The sequence below is a fragment of the Lissotriton helveticus genome, chromosome 10, assembly GCF_964261635.1.
Source record: "Lissotriton helveticus chromosome 10, aLisHel1.1, whole genome shotgun sequence".
Taxonomy (NCBI): Eukaryota; Metazoa; Chordata; class Amphibia; order Caudata; family Salamandridae; genus Lissotriton; species Lissotriton helveticus.
The window spans coordinates 936128516-936149762 of NC_136071.1; the positions used below are offsets into that span (position 1 = coordinate 936128516).

At 38.9% G+C, this 21247-nt stretch overlaps 1 protein-coding gene across 1 annotated transcript in view; it reads left to right on the forward strand.

The window, feature by feature from the left end:
* ABCB1 (ATP binding cassette subfamily B member 1) overlaps positions 1–21247 on the forward strand; it is a 562371-nt gene that overhangs the window by 397468 nt on the left and 143656 nt on the right. Inside the window, exons 15-17 of the mRNA XM_078663595.1 lie at positions 13567–13728; positions 15200–15376; positions 17011–17157. Coding sequence (XP_078519721.1) covers positions 13567–13728; positions 15200–15376; positions 17011–17157 — 486 coding nt within the window. The remainder of the gene's footprint in view (positions 1–13566; positions 13729–15199; positions 15377–17010; positions 17158–21247) is intronic.

The window sequence follows — 21247 nt, forward strand, 5'->3', positions numbered from 1 at the left end:
AATTTTTGCAAAAAATATATCAGAATAATTTTAATGTAAATTAGATTAAAAAAAGGCTGTGTAGGAACGTGCAGAGATTTAACTGTCCATTAATGGCCTATAGCATGGGAAAAAACTGAACATGTTGCCATGATTATCGACTTTCTACTGGTCCCTATTTTTTTTTGTTGAAAAACATCCGTTCTTGTTTTCCTTGTTTAAACTATAGCTGAAATGATGCCTTTCACCCTGGCTGCTGACTCTGGCAGCAACATCAGAAGTCATCTGTAATGCTGCTACATCATTTCTTGACTATAGGTGATTAGAGATGTCAGTAGTTGCCTGGAACAAGGAAATTGGAGACAGACTAGTATACACAGATTGCAGGCTCCCATATAATATAAGAATCTAAAGTGGAGTTTTTGGAACCTGTGGCAAAACCAAGTGTAAGCAATTATTCTGTGAATGAGAGTTATTTCACCTCAGTCCTCCTTGGGCTTAGGGTGTTCCTCCCTTCTCCCACATGGCCATACAGCAAGCCCTTTTTAGAATTAGGATCTCGAAGTGCAAAACGAAATGATGGTGCTAAAACGATCAGCTATTCTCATTCAATCATATTTTAATTTTGGATTCAAATTTCACTCTTAAACCATTTGGCATACCCACCCTAAATTCAGAGGACTACATATTTCTAAACACATTAAAGTATAGTAATTGACATAGTAGGTAATGTGTGTGGAACAGCACTCCCAAAGTCAGTCCCAAACAGTGAGTTGGTGCACACCCTGAACACCACCCAGTTCCTAGCGATATTGTTGCTGAAGCCGAAAAAATAGTATCAAATAAAGAAGCACCAATCAATTCCCAAATGATGACAATGGTGTGTTAATCTTCAGAGGGTTTTCTTATTGAACACCGCTTAAAAATAGTAACGTATTTCACTCCGAACACATGGAGCTTCTTTAGGGCTACAAGTTATATCAGCCTGGCGTATCAGCACTTGGCCTTCAAACTTTCACAATGTTTAGTATTAATGTATAGTGATTAACAAATATGTGTATGATGTCAATGGAAGAGAGTCCAATGTGTAATCGTAGTCATCCATGAAATTGTAGGACACCCGGTAGAAACCATAGTCGAGACGTATAGTATCAAAAGTTTATGTTACCAGGACAGCTTTACTGATAAAAGTGATGTCGCTGAAGCGTTTTGGTAGCAGAGGGCTTTTCTTACCCTCAAAAAGTGCGTCGTGTTGGGAGCGAAACACATTTGTGTTTCTATAAAGAAAACATTTGAAGATCAATGCACCATTGTCACTATTTGGGAATTTATGTAAATGACTACAATTTGAGTGCCTCCTGATTTGATATTAATATATTTAAGTATAGTTGTGGAATAGTCACTGTCAAAACACCATGGTGAAACAAGTCATAGGAGAACAATTTGAAGCACGACCCACATTGAAGTCCACACTTAGGAGATTGAGCTGTGTATATCCATCTCTAGAAACAGAAAATAACAAGGAGGACAGGAAGTTTACTTGGATCTAGGAAAGATTAATATTATGTAAAAACAGGTGCCTCAGCTAAAGCTCCCATGGCAAGAGAGGTATTTTGCAGTTTTCTGGCAGGAAGGAGCCATGAAAACTGACCTCTATGTCCTCCCATATAAATGAGGTGGGTGTATCCCATGCCAACCTCCAACAGCTCCTACTTTGTCAGACTGTCAAAGTGGTGTAACCACAGGGAATTGCGTAGTATATCAGGGACCCCCTGGCAAGGATAAAAATCCTGGGGCAGGGAAATAGTTCAATATGAAAGTATATACCCAGGCCTACAGTTATAAGGACAACCAAGGCTATTTAAACAACAAACTTTTTTTTAAAAAAAGGGGTAAACACACAAAACAAGTTTTTTTCAGATCTTTAAGAATTTAATTCTAGTGGTAAAAAACTTGATAAATGACATATAACAAAACAGATATATTGGATACAGTTAGTACATTGTTTTCATTAATAAATTTCATAAAAACGACATTTGTTCTGATCAAAGTGCAGGTTTACGGATAAAGTCTTCCCAGAAATTGTTGGGGGGCTGTTTATTTCAACGCGTTTCGACACGTGGTTGTGTCTTCATCAGGAAAATATTTATACAGCCAATTTTCTAAAAAGAACAAAACATATTGTTTAAAATATTTAAAACTGTGTGTTTAAAAAACAAAGCAATATGCGGTTACAAAGCCTTGTATAGTCGGAGGATAGACATTATTCTGATAGTGCTGAAGTATTGGCTTTCTTGCATCTTCATGTTTGTACAAGAAAAGCAGAACTTTATATACATATGTCATCATGGTATTCGATATTTCCATATACATATACTTTACACATTTACTTGATATAGTTGCTTGATACATTTCATTGCGTCTTTTGAATTTATACAACAAGGCTCCCTCTGTTTGAATTAGAGAAGAAAGGGGGGGGCAAGGATAGGAAGAGCAGGAGTGCAAGAGTGATGATTTTTACAGGATCAAAGTAGCTCTCTTTAGCAGAATTTATAATTGCTCTAATTTTTTAAAACCTGATGGGGAAACTTTCCTTCTAAAATGATTTATGTCATACATACGCCCTATATTCATCTATTTTTGATCAAAGCTTGCTCCCAAGAAGCATGTAGTTTTTGTATGCATATGTATCAATGTTATCTTACTAGAAGTTCATTGGACACACATGCATATTTTTACTTCATTTTTACTTTAAACACGCTGGTTTTTTACTAAACGCCTAGCTATTAGTTTTGAATATCTTACCTAGACTATCTTTTTCCGCTTTTAAACAGTTTCAGAACGGTGAGGGCGAAGAGTGAGGCACCTTTCTTTGCCTTTGTAGTCAAGTTTGGTATGTGAAACCTAAAGAAAAAACCGTGTTCTAATTTCAGGTCAATCTTTCACGATGGGTTAGTCAGAAGGTTAGATTTGCATAAACTCATTCTGAGATCTCACTCGATATTTTACATGATAACGCGTTACCTGTGTATGGCGGTTTCACTGCATACATCCCACTCTCCTGTTCGGACAATTAAGACACACTATGCTCTTTAAAAACAAGTATTCTGAAACAAAGGTAAAGATGCCAACTTAGGTAATTAGTCTCTCTTTTTTTCTTGACAAAAATTCATTGTTCTTATTGTGCGGACATAGTCCCTGATCCCTTTTTAAGAAATCCCCATTCTGTTAATTTCACCGTTATATTCTGAGAAACTCCATTTGTTTGTGCATTTTATTTGGAACTGCTAACTGCTAAGATCTGGCGATTAAATAATTCCTTGTTTTCCTTTCCGCAAAGTTACTGAACCGGAAACATTAATCTTGGCGGTAATACAGTCAAAAGCGCTATAATTTTACCTTATCTGAATTATTTTGCCAGCATTATGAATCCTTAGCGTTATAGATCCTTAGCGTCATGGATATTTAAATAGATAAAAGCGCCAGCATGGGACGTCATGTATGAGTAAAAATCGTCTTTTTTGAATAGCAGCAATTCTAGAAAAACATAATCATTATGGTTATATTGTGGTAGGGTAATGTTATGTTTCTTCTTTTCATTTTATAAAAGAAAACGGATTTATACCTTTTTCTTACTTGGAGGGATTTGATTAATCCTGTCTGTTCAAGTACACGAGCAGATAGACGAATAAAACAGGGTTTTCATATTCTATTATCTTCCAATTCTTCTAGGAGCTCCTGACAGTTAACCGTATTTTTATTAGCGTGGATATTTTCAACTGCAAAATAGAATGGAACATAAAAATGCAGTCAAACTATGGACTAATTTCAACTAATCTTAGCGTCTAGTGAGGGAATGGACGTTAGAGCTCTTCCTATTCCTAAAGTCTTACCGGTTTTGGATAATGGTAACCACAGGGAAGACATTGTCTCCTCCGTCGTTACCCCAAAGGTTCGCCTGCATTTAAATCCGGTGGATGGACTACCATGTTAGTGGAAAGGGTACTCCATTGCCATTTCATCAGTGCTCCGTCATTTCTAGTCTCATAAATTGAAAGTAGTTACGAGTAGTAGTACTTGTGCAGTGACAAACTGCATCAGTGTCGGTCGCAGATTTCAGAGTCATCGTTATGTACATATTTTAAGCACTTATATTACAAATGCCATTTTACGTCACATAGAAAGAGCATGTTGAAGACATACAATTATAGATGGGTAGCTTTCACAGGATAGGTTTCACCAAGGGTTTCAAGTGACAATAAAAAGAGAGTCAAATTAGACTTTTTTGTTCAAACATTTTATTATTTTATTGTTAAGGCATATGTAAAAGAAGGGCAGATACGCAGTAAACAGATATAAATTGAGTTGTGCTTGCACACTACAAGATACGACATATGGTAGAATAGAGTTTAATTTTAGTTTGACAAATACATTACAGTACCTTGCATTAATTAGTTCCACTGTGTGTTACATTAGATCATTGTAGAGTAACATTGCATTTCATGAAATCTGGATTTGTAGGCTGCTTTAATAATAACAAAGGTGGCAGTTACAGGCCTACAATAGGTAGGCCTTGGGGCATCAGAAAAGATGACAGGCCCACATGTAGGATGTATGACGTTACAACTCATACTTTTACAACGCATACCATTACAACGAAATTTTTACAACGCAAAAACTATTACAACGCATGTATTTACAACGCATGTATTTACAACGCAGGTACCTTTACAACGCATACCATTGCAACGTAAGTATTGGTAAGTATATATTAATTTTTTTAATTTAAAATAATTAAAAATAATCTATTTTTTTTTAATTTCATGTAATGTTATTTAATTTAATTTAATTTCATTTAATTGATTTAATTTAAATTTAATTTTATTTTATTTTTACCCTGTACCCCTGTACCCCAAAAACTAAAAACTGACCCTTGACCCTAAAAATACCCCTTTACCCAAAAACCCAAAACTTACCCTGAACCCTAAAAATACCCCTTTACCCAAAAACCCAAAACTGACCCTGAACCCTAAAAATACCCCTTAACCCAAAAACCCAAAACTTACCCTGAACCCTAAAAATACCCCTTTACCCAAAAACTGAAAACTGACCCTGAACCCTAAAAATACCCTTTTACTCAAAAACTGAAAACTGACCCTGAACCCTAAAAATACCCCTTTTCCCATCAACTGAAAACTGACCCTTAACCGTAAAAATACCAAAAACCCAAAACTGACCCTGAACCCTAAAAATACCCCTTTACCCTAAAACTGAAAAGTGACCTTGAACCCTAAAAATACCCTTTTACCCAAAAACTGAAAACTGACCCTGAACCCTAAAAATACCCCTTTACCCAAAAACTTAAAACTGACCCTGAACCCTAAAAATACCCCTTACCCAAAAACTAAAAACTGACCCTGAACCCTAAAAATACCCCTTTACCCAAAAACTGAAAACTGACCCTGAACCCTAAAAATACCCTTTTACCCAAAAACTGAAAACTGACCCTGAACCCTAAAAATACCCCTTTACCCAAAAACTAAAAACTGACCCTGAACCCTAAAAATACCCCTTTACCCAAAAACTGAAAACTGACCCTGAACCCTAAAAATACCTTTTTACCCCAAAACTGAAAACTGACCCTGAACCCTAAAAATACCCCTTAAAAAAAACCAAACATATAAAATTTAAAATATAATTATATACTTACCAATACTTACGTTGTAATGGTATGCGTTGTAAAGGTACCTGCGTTGTAAAAAAATGCGTTGTAAATACATGCGTTGTAATGGTTTTTGCGTTGTAAAAATTTCGTTGTAATGGTAGTTCGTTGTAAAAGTTGCGTTGTAAAGGTTGTTTCCCCCACATGTAAGATATTGGTATACACTAGTTGGTTGTAGAGTGAATTGTCAGAGTTTGCAAGAGAAGCAGAGCTAGAGGAGAGAGAGAGAGAGAGAAAAAAAAGGTGTCAAGAGAAGAGTAGGGAGAGTTTGATCCCCTGATTTGTCATCAAAACTATAAGGGTTTTAGTGACAGCAGGTTTGCAAGGCCTAGGGTGTGTGCTTGTGGTATTTGCCCTTACGGAGGGTTGATCTTCTGAAGATAATGGTCAAATGAGTCCCATAAGCCTTGTGAGCCAGTGGTGGTAGTATGTGCTTTTTTGTACATGATATTTTAGCACCTCTAGTGGCACATAAGATGTTCCACTATCCCTCGTAGGAAGTTTCCGTAGTTGATTTCCAGTCCGTCAGGATTGTTTTAGAGCCGAGGGCTAGCCTGAGGCTGAGTAAGAGTGAGTCTAGATGGGATAGGGTGATGATAGGTTGAAGTTTGATAGAGTGATAGATGATAGATATTGATAGATGATAGAGTGAAATTAGATTTGACTAGGTTCCCACTTGGAACTGCTGAGAACTAGCCATCTGTGTGTTATACATGCTTCTTCAGTTCAGTTCCACTATATACCTAATCTTATGAACATAAGAAGCAGTACAAGTAGTCCCTATGGGAGAAGTGTAGCCCTTGACTTCCACAGCAATAGTTATGAAGAACACTTCTTACAAGTAAGGTTTGCTATGTGTTTTGTTTATTTTATTAAGACTTAGACAAAAATCCTGTACAAAAGTAACAAGGATTAAAAAACTTTTTAAATTAAATTGATATAATAGGTGCTCCTATTAGTGACGGCGCAGTGTAAGTGAATAAAGTGAGTATATAGCGCACAAGTGTCATTTACTTCCCATTCATTCCGGCCTGCGCGCGCACTAAGAAACATAATACCGATCTCTTAGATGGGTTATACAATGCCAAGAGGTTGAAGCCCTGCACTTGCAACATCTTGCAATATTTGTCCTGCCTTCAACAAAGGGCCACCAGCACTCCATAATGTACAGACATGTTCAGTGCAACCCATAAAAAGCATTAACTGCACGTCGAAGCAGATAAGAGGTGTGGGTCATTATGCAGAAAGAGGCGACGTGAGACAAATAGTAAAAAATGATGTGCTTGAGGTTAGTGGAGAAGACATAAAATTAATGTTAACTCTTAGAAGCACTCCAATGAAAGGTAACTTGTAAACCAGTCTGGCAGGAGAACAGGCAGATTAAAGATGGGAAGGCAGGAGGGCCAAAAAAAAGCTGTCATAAAAGAGAGACCTACTTGTCACAAACAATACTGATAAAGAAGAGGTAAGGCTTGCAGCATGGAAGTAGAAGAATGACTGCACATTTTGTTTTCGGGGTTTCGGCACTACTGAGCCCTTGCCTTCAAAGAACTGTATAAAGTGTCACATCTTATGTACGTGTGACTAAAGCAGAGGCAGCACCGGAATGAGATCTGGTTTATGCACAGAATGAGAATGCCAGCACCGGCTGTTTCATGTCCCAACCCTGACATGTTTATATAGTGAATGTGTGATAGATTCATTCGAGAGCCTCTGTAAGACTCTTGAATATTCCCAGCTGTCAGTCAGCAGGGCTGCTCTGGCTCCACTTCATTGACTACCCATTCAGCAGAGAGTGCAGTTTAAGGCTCTCTGCATTTCACATAAGGTATTGATAGGTTTTGGTCCACTTATCATTTGTTTCCTCATCTCCTCTTACCATCCTGAGAGAACTTTGTGATCAGGCAATAAACAGTTGGCAGTTGTAACTAGACTTAGGAAAGCACGTACAGGGGTCGTCTTTTCTAATATAATGCAGCAAGACTATGGAACTTGCTTCCCCTTGCCATTCGGTGGGAAACCAACCACCTGGTCTTCCGGAAACGCATAAAAACCTTTCTGTTTCCATAATCTGATATGTAGTTCATGAACTTTGACCTCTAGCGCTGGGATGCCTTTGGTAGCCATGCACTTTACAAGTGCTTTACAATTACAATTAAGGATAGCATTTCCTATTATGGAACGACTAACATGAAACATGTCATTTTCGCTTAATCATCTGGCAACTCCCTACCGAGGTTTTGAGCTCAGCACATACTGGAAGCATCTTCTTTATAAGTATAAGACACACACGAAGCGCGGCGGAAGCATGCACATGTGAGACCGGAGTGCCAAGAAATGCAGCAACAGTGGCAAATTGGATGAGAAGTATTTATGTATCTGGTTCCCGTGATGGAAATAAAATTACACAGGCAATCACTGCTAAACTGACATTTGGGGCAAACTTACCGAGGGTATTAGTCAAGGGCATAAAGCGCTTTATCAGTATGCTGCCTAGGCGCAATCTAAAAAGAAAAAAAATCAATTGTGTCCACATTTATTTGCGCTTGCACAATCCCAACGCATAAATTCCAAATGCAGAATGTCCCGCACGTTTGCTGCAAGCAGAAAGTAAACTCAGGCATCAGCGAAGTAGCAATCTTTAAAGAGTAAAGTATAGCCTACTGATAAGTAGTAACAACCAACATAATTTTGTTTGCAAATATTAAAAACACTGATACAGTTAAAAAAAAAGCAATGGAATCAAATATATGAAATAGAAAACAAATATATACATTAAGAAATATGAAGACTCTCACTTTTAAGATAACGTTTTTTTATATAAGCTCAAGCCTGCATCGTATTCACTCAGGCTTTCATAGTTCTGCCCTTTCTCGTACAACTAAGACTTGACTTGCAGTTACACATTAATATGGCTGTGCCTTCCCTTGTGAGTATTAGTCTACGGTTGTCGTATACAAACAGCAACGTGCAGGAAGGCAGTGATAGGAGGGAGGTGGTGGGGGATGGCACTGCGAGCTGAGTCAAAACAGAAAAAGTAGTGTCCAATTCTACCTTTATGGTAAAACAGTGACCTGATTCATGTAACCGGGTCAGTCTCCAGGGCGGAAACAAGAGCTAAAAGGCGGGACAAAGACTACAAAGGGACCATAGAAATGCAAGATTTTAGGAGAGGCACTACAAGGAACCAATGAAAGCGAGGGGTGTGCCCAAAGCCCATACAATGAATACAGCATGTCTCGAAGACAGTGCATGCGCGCTTCCTAGGCTCGACCTAAAAAGGAGGTGGTAAATACATCACCATTGAACTGGGCACCTGAAGTCTGGGCAAAATAGAGGATATTTAAAGTTAAGATAAAAGATAGATAAATTAAAAAGCACAATTGAACCAGCTTTGTCGGAAGAGAAAGGGGCTATTTTTAGACGAATGTGAATATGTGCAGAGACTTTGTACAGTCATTCAAAGTGAAGGTGGTCAGTGGGTAAAATAGGCTGACTATTTGCCCAATGCTGATTGCTGTGGTGGGCTAAAATACAATGTGATTGACAATATAACAGACCAGTAGATCAAGCCAACTAACCAATAGCTGCTCTGTGTATTTGTATGAGATATGCATTTTAAGGAAAACAATGGTCTGGTGAGACTGCCAAACCTGTCTAAAAATCCAGAGCTAAGCGGAATAAAGTGTGCATGTATGCATCAAAAGGCTTGAGCGCATATTCGTCATGGTACTACAGAGTCCCAGCATAATGGTATATACATGCATTCATTTACATACAGAATGATGAGACCGCTATTTAGTTTTTTTGTTGTTTCTTATCATTTCAATATGGCAGACACCTCCCTTTGAGCAGCAAATAAAAAAAATTATAAAATGTGTGTGAAAGCCCTAGTTAAGAAAGGAGTGGCACATAAGCAAATTGCAGCTGCCAGGCCCCAACAAATAAATAAATAAAATATATTAAAAAATAATACTAAGGTGATGGACGATGGAGGAGCGGGTGGGAGTAGGGCCGAGAAAGTCAGCACCACCAAAACGGCAAGAGAAGCGAGGGGTAGATGGCCAACAGAGGAGCAGGGGTTGTTTTTTTTTCTCAAAAAAGGTCGGCGAAGAAAGCAGTGGAATAGCTGTGGGGGAAGAGTGGGAGCAACAGGGGGAATGGGGGATATTTGAGGTGGGAAAAAGTAATAAAATGGAGGGAGCAAGAAAGCTAACTCATGCTCTTCAATGGAGTGCTAAAAGAAACAAGCATTTGCAATGCAATAGGTCTCACATTAGGAAAGTTTGAGCTATTGGTATTTTAAATGACACATTTTTTATTTATGTTTTGTTTTTGAAAATAGCGAAATTAATAGCTTTGTCATTTACAATGCCAATAGTTATAACTTTCGCAAATGTGACACCGATAGCATTTGTAATGCAATATGTGTTGTATTTACGTGACTTACATGTATTGATATTACAAATAACAATGGCTTTTAATTTTTCTAATTAATTAATACTTAAATAAAAGTTATTGTAATTTCTAATGGCAATAGCTTAAACTTTTGTAAATAACTTTTGTGAAGATTATGTTCAGTGTATTTTATTGTGACGAAAATCCAATAACAGAAGTGAAATATTAAATTTTTTTTGTTACATTTGTAATAAAGCTTGAAATATTGGGAGAACATATTTGAACCAGTTGTTGTTGAATGGTTGCACAGATTGATGCTGTGGTGGCGCTGAGTGATGTTGTGATGGCGAACGAGTGATGCTGTGGCGTTCAGTGATGCTGTGGTAGCGCATAGTGATGTTGTGGTGCCCCTGAGTCATGCTGTGGTGGTGCTGAGTGATGCTGTATGCTATGCTATGTTTTGTTTTGCTTTCCTATGTTTTGTTTTGTTATGCTATGCTATGTTTTGCTATCCTATGCTTTTGATTTGTTATGCTATGCTATGCTGTGTTTTAGTATGCTATGCTATGTTTTGTTATGCTATGTTTTGTTATGCTATGTTAAGTTTTGCTATCCTATGCTTTGTTTTATTATGATATGCTATGTTAAGTTTTGCTATCCTATGCTTTGATTTGTTATGCTATGTTATGTTTTGTTGTGTTTTGTTATGCTATGCTATGTTTTGTTGTGTTTTCTTATGCTATGTTTTGTTATGTTATGCTATGTTTTATTATGTTATGCTATGTTTTGTTATGTTATGCTATGTTTTGTTCTGCTATGTTTTGTTGTGTTTTGTTATGCTTTGTTGTGTTTTGCTATGCTATGTTTTATTTTGTTTTGTTTTGTTATGCTATGTTTTGCTATCCTAAGCTTTTTTGTTGTTATACTATGCTGTGTATTGTTAATCTATGCTTTGTTTTGTTATGCTATGCTGGTGAGGGTGTGTGAGGGTGAGTGAGAGTGAGGGCGAGTGAGAGTGAGAGTGAGTGAGAATTAGGGTGTGTGAGGGTGTGTGAGGGTGAGAGGGTTGTGAGGGTGAGTGAGGGTGTGTGTGGGTGTGTGAGGGTGAGGGTGTGTGAGGGTGAGAGGGTGTGAGGGTGAGGGTGTGTGAGGGTGAGGGCGTGTGAGGGTGTGGGCATGTGAGGGTGTGAGCGTGTGAGGGTGAGTGAGGAGGAGAGGGGGTGTGAGGGTGAGGGGGGTGAGAGGGTGAGGGTGAGGAGGAGAAAGACATGTTTGCAGGGCAGAGAAGGATTTGTAGCAGACCTCTTAATGGGAGAGAAGGAGGCCAAGCATTTGACCGGAGATCAGAGCAGATGTCCGCCCTCAAACATGCATCTCTGGGGCTGGAAATGCTGCTGTCTCCGATTCAGACGCTCCCTGCAGATCGCCACTGTAATTGCGCATATATTTACTCAAATGGCTGTCCTATTTGAGCTGTTTTCCAAGGGTCAGCTCGCAAATGTAGTCTTTACGAATTACAGTTTAGGAGCCCACACAGCCCCCAATAACTAAACAATTTTAACGCATGCCTATGGACATTTTAAATGTTAAAAATAGGGACGATGATGGCTTAAAGGGATACAAGCATATTAAGCCACAGATAAAATAAAGCAGGTCACTAGACACACATAGTAAAAGACTAGGGGAGCTGCCAGCAAAAAAATTGTTAGGGGAATCATAGTCGGCGACTTGTTATTCACAGAGTCAGCAACCAAGCAGGAATTACAAGTAAATAATGGCCAACTAAAGTAGTCACGAAGCACGAAAAAAAGGATTTAAAATAACACAAGTAAAGTTTCAAAAGACCGCAAAAATGAGAACAAGGGAATGATCCAATGAGACCGCTGGGACGACGTTAGGTGCGGCGGGAGGGGGCGGGGGAGGGTGTGCTACGGAATGAGTCCTCGACTCGTGCTACAAAGGTGAGGTGAGAGGAATGCAATACTGAGGGAAGGCGCGTGCTGCGAACACTAAATCCTAAAGGAACCTGGCACATTGACCAATGTCTGTTCGAAAATAGTTAAAGGAAAGCACGTGTATAACAGCAACAGTAACAACACATTAAACATTTTGATTTTCGTGGTCGGGCTGTGGTAATGCTCTACTTGTTAGTGAGGAGGACCAGAAGGCTTGGAGGGGCAGGGGGCGTGCTGGGGGCAGGCGGCGTGACAGCAAAGCTCTTAAGCTGTCAGCATTCGAGGGGGGCCACTGCAGGGAGAAGTGTTTATCCAGCGTGAACTTTGTACTGGCATGCAGCAGGTTAGATTAAAGCCTGAGGGTCGCCGCAGGAAATGGGGTGAACTCTTCCAGGAAAACAAGCAGGGGGCAGGGGAGGAGGGTTCCGCGCGTGAAGGAGCCTGGCCAGAGGTGTTCGGTTAAACATGAGATTTTCTTTCTCATCCGAAAGAAAGACAGGCGAGGAACACATGATGTGAGGAAACAAACACGGAGGTGTGAAACTTCCGATGTTTGTCCTGAGACGCACACAGCCGTGTGAAGTGCCATCTGTGCCTTTGAAGCAGATTTACCTTTGAAGCAGATTTACAGTAAAGTTTGCAGTCCGAAGCCTGGCTTTCATGTGCACGCGCTTTTTATGTCAATGCACTTGCGCATTGAGCTTGCTTTTCACGGGCACTGCATGGAATCGCCCGATGGTTAAGCTCTGGATAAGCCCCCATATTCTCGCAAGCTCAATGCGCAAGCGCATTGACAGGCGAGACCTAAAAAGCAGTCCTGGGGTGGTTCAGTTTCCCATTTGGCACCAATTGCAGTGCTTGACAATGGGCATATTAGCCCTCTTTCTTCCATTTCTTGAAAACGAAATAAAATATGCACATGGACATTGGACTAAGGAATGCAATGAAGGATCTAATGCTTTTAATATTTTGATGGAATATTCCAGGAAGACTTACAACTGGAATGATGGTTGAATCATATGGAAATAACAGGTCGTTGTTGTGAGAACGGATTATTCAATAGAATTTCTCACTAATGTTGTGTCCTGAAGAAGTCCATTTGTTTATGGACAAAACCCGCTGAATGTTTTCTCTATTTAAATATATTAAGCAATTTAAAAGAAAAAGAAAATAAAGAGAATATTTACACTGACTGGAATTGTGTGATAATATTTTGCAATCTTTGTAAATTGTTGTAAATGGGGTGCACCTCTGGAACTTATTTTTACTCATTCACTTTAGATTAGTGTGGCACTTTGGTAGTGGGTGTCTGCAGGGAGTGCACATAGTTGAATATATAATTGAATCATAAATAGATGTCAATGGAGATAACAGGTTAGGTGTAGAATCTTTCTGGTCCACTGCCACTCCTTTGTTATATTACTCGCAAGTAAAGGAAACATTTTGTTATTATTTTTGTTGCAACATAGTTATTGGGCTTGAACTCAGATATATATTTTTTGTTATTTTCAGGCTAGAGAAGGTCGGACTACCATTGTGGTGGCACACCGTTTATCTACTATTCGAAATGCCAATGTCATAGCTGCCTTTGAGGACGGAGTCATCACGGAGCAGGGAACACATGATGAACTGATGGCTAAGCAGGGGGTTTACTTCAAACTTGTTACAATGCAGGTAATGCTGTAAATTCTTTTTCATTTACAGAATTTGTGCATTGCATGACTATAAGTGGTAGGACAACTCATGGTTTCCTTTTCAGCTTTGCTCTCATTATAGTTGCCTTTTCATCTTGTGGTCGAAGAAATTTGTAATGTTTATTAGATTTTCGATTTCAAATAGGATATGTTAATTCAGAGAAACAACACCCTTCAATATTTTTGAACTACTTTAGTTAGAAAAGTTCTATGTTCACAGCCCACACAAACACATAAAAGACCATATATTGACCTAATAAGTATATAATCATACTTTTTATGAGAAATGTTTTAGTGTTTGATTTTAGAGTTTACCTTGCAAATGTGCTTTAGGTGAAATTGTTTTATCATGTATTTCTGCATTGCAAGCTGAAAGGACATCCCGTAGTACAATCACATTCTATCCTATGGTGATGGTAATACGGTTGTTGGGATATTCGTCACATTTGTGTTGGAGTATTCCTTCTGCCGACTTCTAAATCTGGTTCTTAATCATGTTTGAGAGAAGTATTTGTGTGGTAGAACAGTCACTTATCTTACTCAGTTTTACATGTAGAAGGACATTCTTTCACCATTGGAATCTTCATTGTCTCACAAGACCTGAATGAAATATGATAGCTGTTTCAAACACGATTGGGACTTACCACCTAAACACACATATCTCCGTTTTACTCTTACATATGGGTACTTTCCCAACTTAGGAAAGTACCCCAGGAGAAAGCTGCTGTTTTATCTTTAAATGGTGTGGGTTCGTGAGATACATTTCAACGTATAATATATTTTTATATCCAAAATGCCTTTGTTCAGAAAAATATGTTTTAAGGTAGCAAGTCAATTGTGTGGAGCATAAATTGGATTTGGTTTAAGAAGCATCAGCTTCATTGACCTTTCCTGACTGTTTGGGAATACTAAAAAGCACAGAGAGTTCAGAAACTTGAATTAGTATCTTAATATTATCCTGATGCATACAGCAATTGTTATATATTTTTTCTAAGTTCAACACTTAGGCGTATCCAATGTGAATTACAATTTGAACTATTGGGCATGAGTCTGCATGGTGTCTTTCAAGTTTAAAAGCACATTGATGCTACTTCCTGAATGTAGTAATACAATACATATTTGATAGATGACCAGACATTACAATGTCTTCAATTCCAGCATGATTTCTGTAGATCCAGTAATTATGTTTATTTCAGTGTAACCTAAAAAGAACTATTGATGAGTTTCATGTATTATTCATACTTTTGTTATTATATATGATCCAGGTTTCTTCTTGTGGAGCCAGCAGGGGCATCATTGTTGCAAAATTTGCTGTTGTTGGGTGGGGGAGCTAACTATATTATGGTAGTTCATCCACCCTGCTAACCTTTAAATGACCCACTTATTGATTGTAAAAATGTTCCCTTTTGTAATATAATCAATTGCTAACATAGTGTTGCATCGTTTTGCAGACATCAGTAGTAAATAATGAATATGAAGATATAGCAGAAATGGATTTGGATATCGAAAACAGTCCCACAGGAATGGGACCAAAAGCATCAGAGTTAATGCTACTGAGAAAGAAGTCCTCCATAAGAAGCCTTAAAAAAGGGAAAGATGCAGAAATCGATGTAGAAGTTGTTCAGCCTGTGAGTATTTACATTTTGACTTTTTGATATGGCATTTGTTAGAAACATTTGTTGTTACTCCAGATTATTTTATCGCATGTTGTTACAATGCTGATTTAAGCATAAGGCCTAGTATTGATAACTTCAGTCTATCAATTAAGGACCAAGAGTTGCCAATGCCTAGGCTTTATTTAGATGTTCTTTATTCTCATACTGAGTTGCCAGTACTATAGTATTTCCCCAGCAGATGAGCTTCTCTGATTTATGAGCTTCTCCGGGTACATAAAAGCCAAGACGATTCTGTGTCATGCCACTTAGGCTTCAGTTACGAGGTAGCAAGATTCTTGTGCTTAGATATCAAGAAGCCAGAAATAACATTTTTGGCTGGTGCTCCTGCATATAAATCTGGCTGTTATGAGTATGTCACCAGAACGAGCAATAACATGTGGATGCAGGGGTACTGGTCCAAATCTGCATGGGTTGTCCCCATTCCAAGGACAAATCTACTTCAGTTTCCTAAGAAAGTCTTAAATGCAATTAAAGGGAGGTGTAGGGTGGAAGGAGGGATTAGGGAGAACACCAGGGGCCAGCCACGGCTGGGGGCTGTTGGGGAAGAATTCCTTGCTCCCCCATGTCGTGGGAGTGAGTCAAGTGAGAACAGAGGCTAGGTTATATGTACAGCCCCGAGCCACATGTCATTTAACCAGGTTAATTTTCCAGCAAATAAAATCGGGGCTATTTTTTCTGCTTCCGAGGTGAGGAAACATTCGGCTGAGCTGTAATACTGCAGTAAATTCCACTCTGACAAAACTATAATCTGGCCCTTCATTGTTTTTTCTTTAAAAGTGTTTGACTGTGAACTTGTGTTTAGTAGATTTGCAGTACATGAGAGACTGGGAAAGAGGATTCTCTCGATGCCTTTAAAACATAGTTTGCTTCTTGGGTCTAAGCTCTTAGCATCTGAAGTCAAATTAATAAACGCTATGTATGAATTTTACTTTTCTTTTTGTTATATAGAATCATTTTCTTCATTAACTGTTATTTTGTTTTTCTTCTTTTAAAAAAATGTCTGATCATATTGATATTGACATTTTGTGTTTTTGTTCAACATGTCCACTCTTCTATTGCCTGGTTGTCTTCAACAAGGAAGGTCTCTTACTTCTTCTTTGGTTCCATTAATCCCTCTTCCCACCAGTTCTGTATCTCGAGCCTCTAATTTTCTGCCATTTTCTTTTCTATTTGCTCTTGGACCTTGATCACCTTGCTGCAGGTACATTCTTGTCCCACTGGCACCGTTTCCTCATTCTCTCCCCTTCTGTACACAACTTCCAATCTTCAATCAACTACACACTTCTCCTACTTGACATCTGTTAACAGTTGTATCTTTTTCCAAACAAAGTTGAAACTTTTAATGATAGAAAAGAAAAGACTTCTGGTATAGCTTCTTTTCCAAAATTAAAATATTTTAGTTTAGTGCTATTTATGCTCTCAGTGCTTTCAAAAATAAAAACAACATTATGAGAACTATTTGAATTTACTTCAGTGAGAAATTTTTTAGTTTAAAGGAATTTATATCACTGCAATCCCATAATACATAATGAAAAAATACCTATTCAAATATATGAATATTAAAAAGTACTAATTCTGTTTTTCAGAATGAAAACGTACCTCCTGTTTCCTTTGCCAAAGTTATGAGGTTGAACAAGTCTGAGTGGCCATACTTTGTCGTTGGTACCATCTGTGCAATTATCAATGGAGCCACGCAACCCGCGTTTGCTATAATATTTTCAAAAATTATTGGGGTGAGTTTTAGTACAGCATTCAACACAAAAATTATGTAATTGTTGATTCATTAATAAATCAACTCTTCAGTTCTTCTTTTAGAATTATCTGTTGCCTTTATGTTTATATCATGAGATAATTAGTGACATAGTTGTTGATATTTAAATGAAGGAAGGTTATTCAGGTTGTTTTATTTTCATGCCAGTCATGCTTTATATATAGTAAATCACTGAGCATTACTCGAGACACTCAAGAAGCGCACTGGTATCACCGGCAAAGTCCTGAGATGGATCACATCCTACCTACAACATCACTCGCAACAAATAAAAATCAACAACTGTCTCTCGAAACCTACACCAGTTCTACATGGTGTACCTCAAGGCTCAATTCTCTCACTATCCTTTATCAATCTCTTCATGGAACCCCTCACAGTTATTCTGAAACAAGCAGAGGGCAGATATCACCTATATGTCGATGACACCCAACTCTACTACAAAATCAAATCACCCATTGAAATCCTACATCTGAATGGCACCCTAATCAAGATACAAACTTGGCTTAACACCAATCACTTAAAGTCTAACTTCAGCAGAACTGAACTACTACTCTTCTACCCAATTAAAGAATGGCTCAAGTATTTGGACACTCTAACTTGCTCTCTCTCACTGTCTAGTCTGTAAAGTCATTGGGCATCTCCTTGGACAAAAACATGTCAATGAAGGAGCATATCAACAACTCAGCCAAAGAATCACTCTGCACACTAAAACGTCTCAAGAACATCAAACAGTTCATTCCCCCTGATGATTTAAAGCTGGTTGTGCAATCTATAGTACTCTTGAAACTTTACTATGGCAACACCATCTTATAGGAACTCCAAAAGATCACCTTGCTGCCCTAAGAGTAGTTCTCAACACGGCTGCCCGACTCCTAACAGGTATTAAATGATTTCAGCACATCTCTCTGACCCTCAAGGGCCTCAATTGGCTTCCCAATGCAAGAAGATGCATCTACAAGACTGCTTGCATCACCCACAAAGCCCTTCATACACATAACATCAACTATCCAGAAACCAAACTTTTGAAAGCAGGAAGAGCAAGGATATGAGAAGCTCCAACTCACTTTTTCTCATACCCCCCTGAACTGAAAAAGAAATCCACCCAGGCATGCTCATTCTCAGAAAATGCACCTAGGATCAGGAACTCAGTCCCTAAACCTCCACTGAAACTACTCCTTTAATGCTTCAAACGGGACCAATACCTACTGTTCAACAACTACTTCAACACGTACACAAAGTGAGCTATGTTCCCAAAGCGCACACCCATGCTGGCTAGACCTGTTGCGGCAGGCAATTGACTGTTTCAGCTTTTACTCTGTCTCTTACTCCTTTACCTTATGGTGTTGTGATGCACTGATATTGTAACTACTTTGAATGCCTAATGCATTTCTTTGTTTATACGTACGTACTTCAAACAAATTAACTCACATTATATGTAAAGCACTCTGATAACTTCAGGTCTAGCTAGCACTGTATAAAACCTCAAAATAAATAAATATACTAAAATAATACAGAATCCTTCACTCTCAAAGAATTTTACCAAATGTTTAGGATGAGCTGTTTTAGCCTTGGATTCAAGGGCAACTCCGACTGACAGTGTGATTATGGAAATCACTAGAAGCTTGTTTCAAGCTCTTATCAGGTATATGAAGTCCCTGATGTTAGAAAGATTCAAGCAATTCCTGACAAACCAAGTCACCTGCTTCTACAGCCTTGCACAACTAAATTCTGTTTGAATATCTCGCTCTGGCTTCTTCTATACATCTGTTTATATTGAATAAATGAATCAATAAACGTAGCATTTGTAAAGCGCAACCACCACCTCGAGAGGCATCTCAGTACTAGCAACACTAAAAGAAAAAAATTTAACCTGTCCCTCTGGAAAATAAATGCTTAAGATAGATTGAACAGCCATATTTTCAGGAGCTTTCTGGAAGTAGCAATGGTGGTAGCTTGCTTTTGAGCGAGCAAAAGCTTGTTCCATGTCTATACACCAAGAACCTCCCCACTGCCACCCCCCAGTTCGTAACCTGAACTTTGGAATAGCCAGAAGATCATTAATGTTCTTGGTGTCTGGTAGGGAACAAAACGATCAGAGAGGAATTTGGGGCCAGTTTAATAATAAGCCCCGTACACAATAGTTAAAACTTTTAAAAGAATCTCTTTACCAACTGGTAACTAATGGAGCTCCCACAAACCCTCTGTGAAAAAGCTTTGATGGGGGAGTTGAAGTAGCAGCTGTATTTTGTACCACCTGTAGCTTCTGGATCAGATAATTAAGCAGACCCAAGAGGAGACTATTGTAATAGTCAAGCCTCCAGGCGATCAGGTCATGAACAACCGACTTCCTTGCTGAAAAGGGTAAAAAGTCAACAAACCTTTTTAGAGACTTATTTGCAGAAATACGTATACTGACATGGTATTTACATGGGGGTAAAAGATAAATCATTATCGAATTTGACTCCCAAGTTCTTCATCACCTTAGTAGGCAGGGGAAGCTATCATGATTGTCTGCCCATTTATCTGAGCTAGAGATGTGTTGGACTTGTAAAGCGCACGGCTGCCCGTAAGCGTCCCGGCACTGGAGACCGCTGGGGAACCCGTCCTGGCTTTCCCTGTGAGATGGTCCATTCTGGGTATCTCCAAGGTGAAACCAGGCATCCCCGGCGTCTGTGGGGGGCCGTTGTAGAGATGAGGCAAGCTTAATGCCCAGAGTTGCCGAGTGTGATCCCTGGTTAGAGTAGGCACCGAGGCGAGAATTGTCGAGTCCGCTGACCCTGGTCCACGACCCTGCCGTGTCAGGAATTGAACCCTGGTCCCGGGCCGTTCTCTGCTTCCGGGTCTGCCGCCTCTAACTAGTGAGCCACACCACTCCAGAGAGACCTGGTTGTTCTTCCCACAAGGTAAAAGGAATTGTATCGGCGCTGGACTTTAGGAAATTTTCATTCATCCACGTAATAATAGCTTTCGAAAGACAGTTTCTAAAATTTTGTTCAGAGCTAGTGGGATTCTTGTCACAGTTGAGAATCAGTTTCATATCATCCACGTAACACATGGTGGAGATACCAAAGGATTTTGGCAAGAGTAATAAGGGGGGACAAATACACATTGAATAAAGTTGGGCTAAGTATTGAGCCCTGGGGACACCATATATTAGCAATTTCTGTTTGGTCCAAAAAGCCCCAATGTGATACCTTGCTTTCCCATGCATGACCACGAATCCCTGTCTCTGCCAGACTTTGAAGGAGAATATCATGATGAATCGTGTCAAAAGGCCACATACATATCTAATCTAAAAGAATGGCACAGCATGTTCTCCATTATTGAACATCAGCTTAAGGGAATCGGTTACTTCGAGGAATGCACCTTAAGTAGAGAGTCTATGTCTGAAACCAACTTGAAAACAGTGTAAAAGGTTATGTGATTCTAAGAAATTGTCCAGTTGGGCATTATCCAGTTTTTCCAATATTTTTACAGCCGCTCAAAGTAAAGAAATGGGCCAGTAGTTAGACAGGACCTTTGGGTAAGCATTGGGTTTCTTAAGCAAAGGCTTAATCAAGGTAACTTCCAATTATCCAGCACAAGAGCCAAAAGGAGTGATTGATTAAGTAAGGCATTCAGAATTGGATTCCTAAGCTCAGTACCCTTCTTTAGCTCCTGTCGGGTTTTAGATCCAGATTTACATTGCATACTAGCCTGTTTAGACTGCTACAAGGTGATTGTACTAAACTCTGTGATAGATGCTGCTAAAGGGCAGTTCAAAAGAATCCTACTAGAATAGATGGTTGTGATCTTATCCTCAAAAAGTTCAACCATCCTAACACAGAGTTCTTGTGATGAATAAGGATCAGGAGAACAGCCTTTAGGCTGAAAAAAATCTTTAGAGATTTGAAAGATTACACAGGAATCATTCTTCCCGCTTCAGTCTTTGCAACAAAAAACAGCCTCTTTGCTTCTATGATAAGCACATTTTTAGAGGGCTCTATCTGCTTGACGTACCTGGCCCTCCAGGCCTATTCTAGTTTCCTACAGTTAAGCCGTTCTCTGCCAATGAG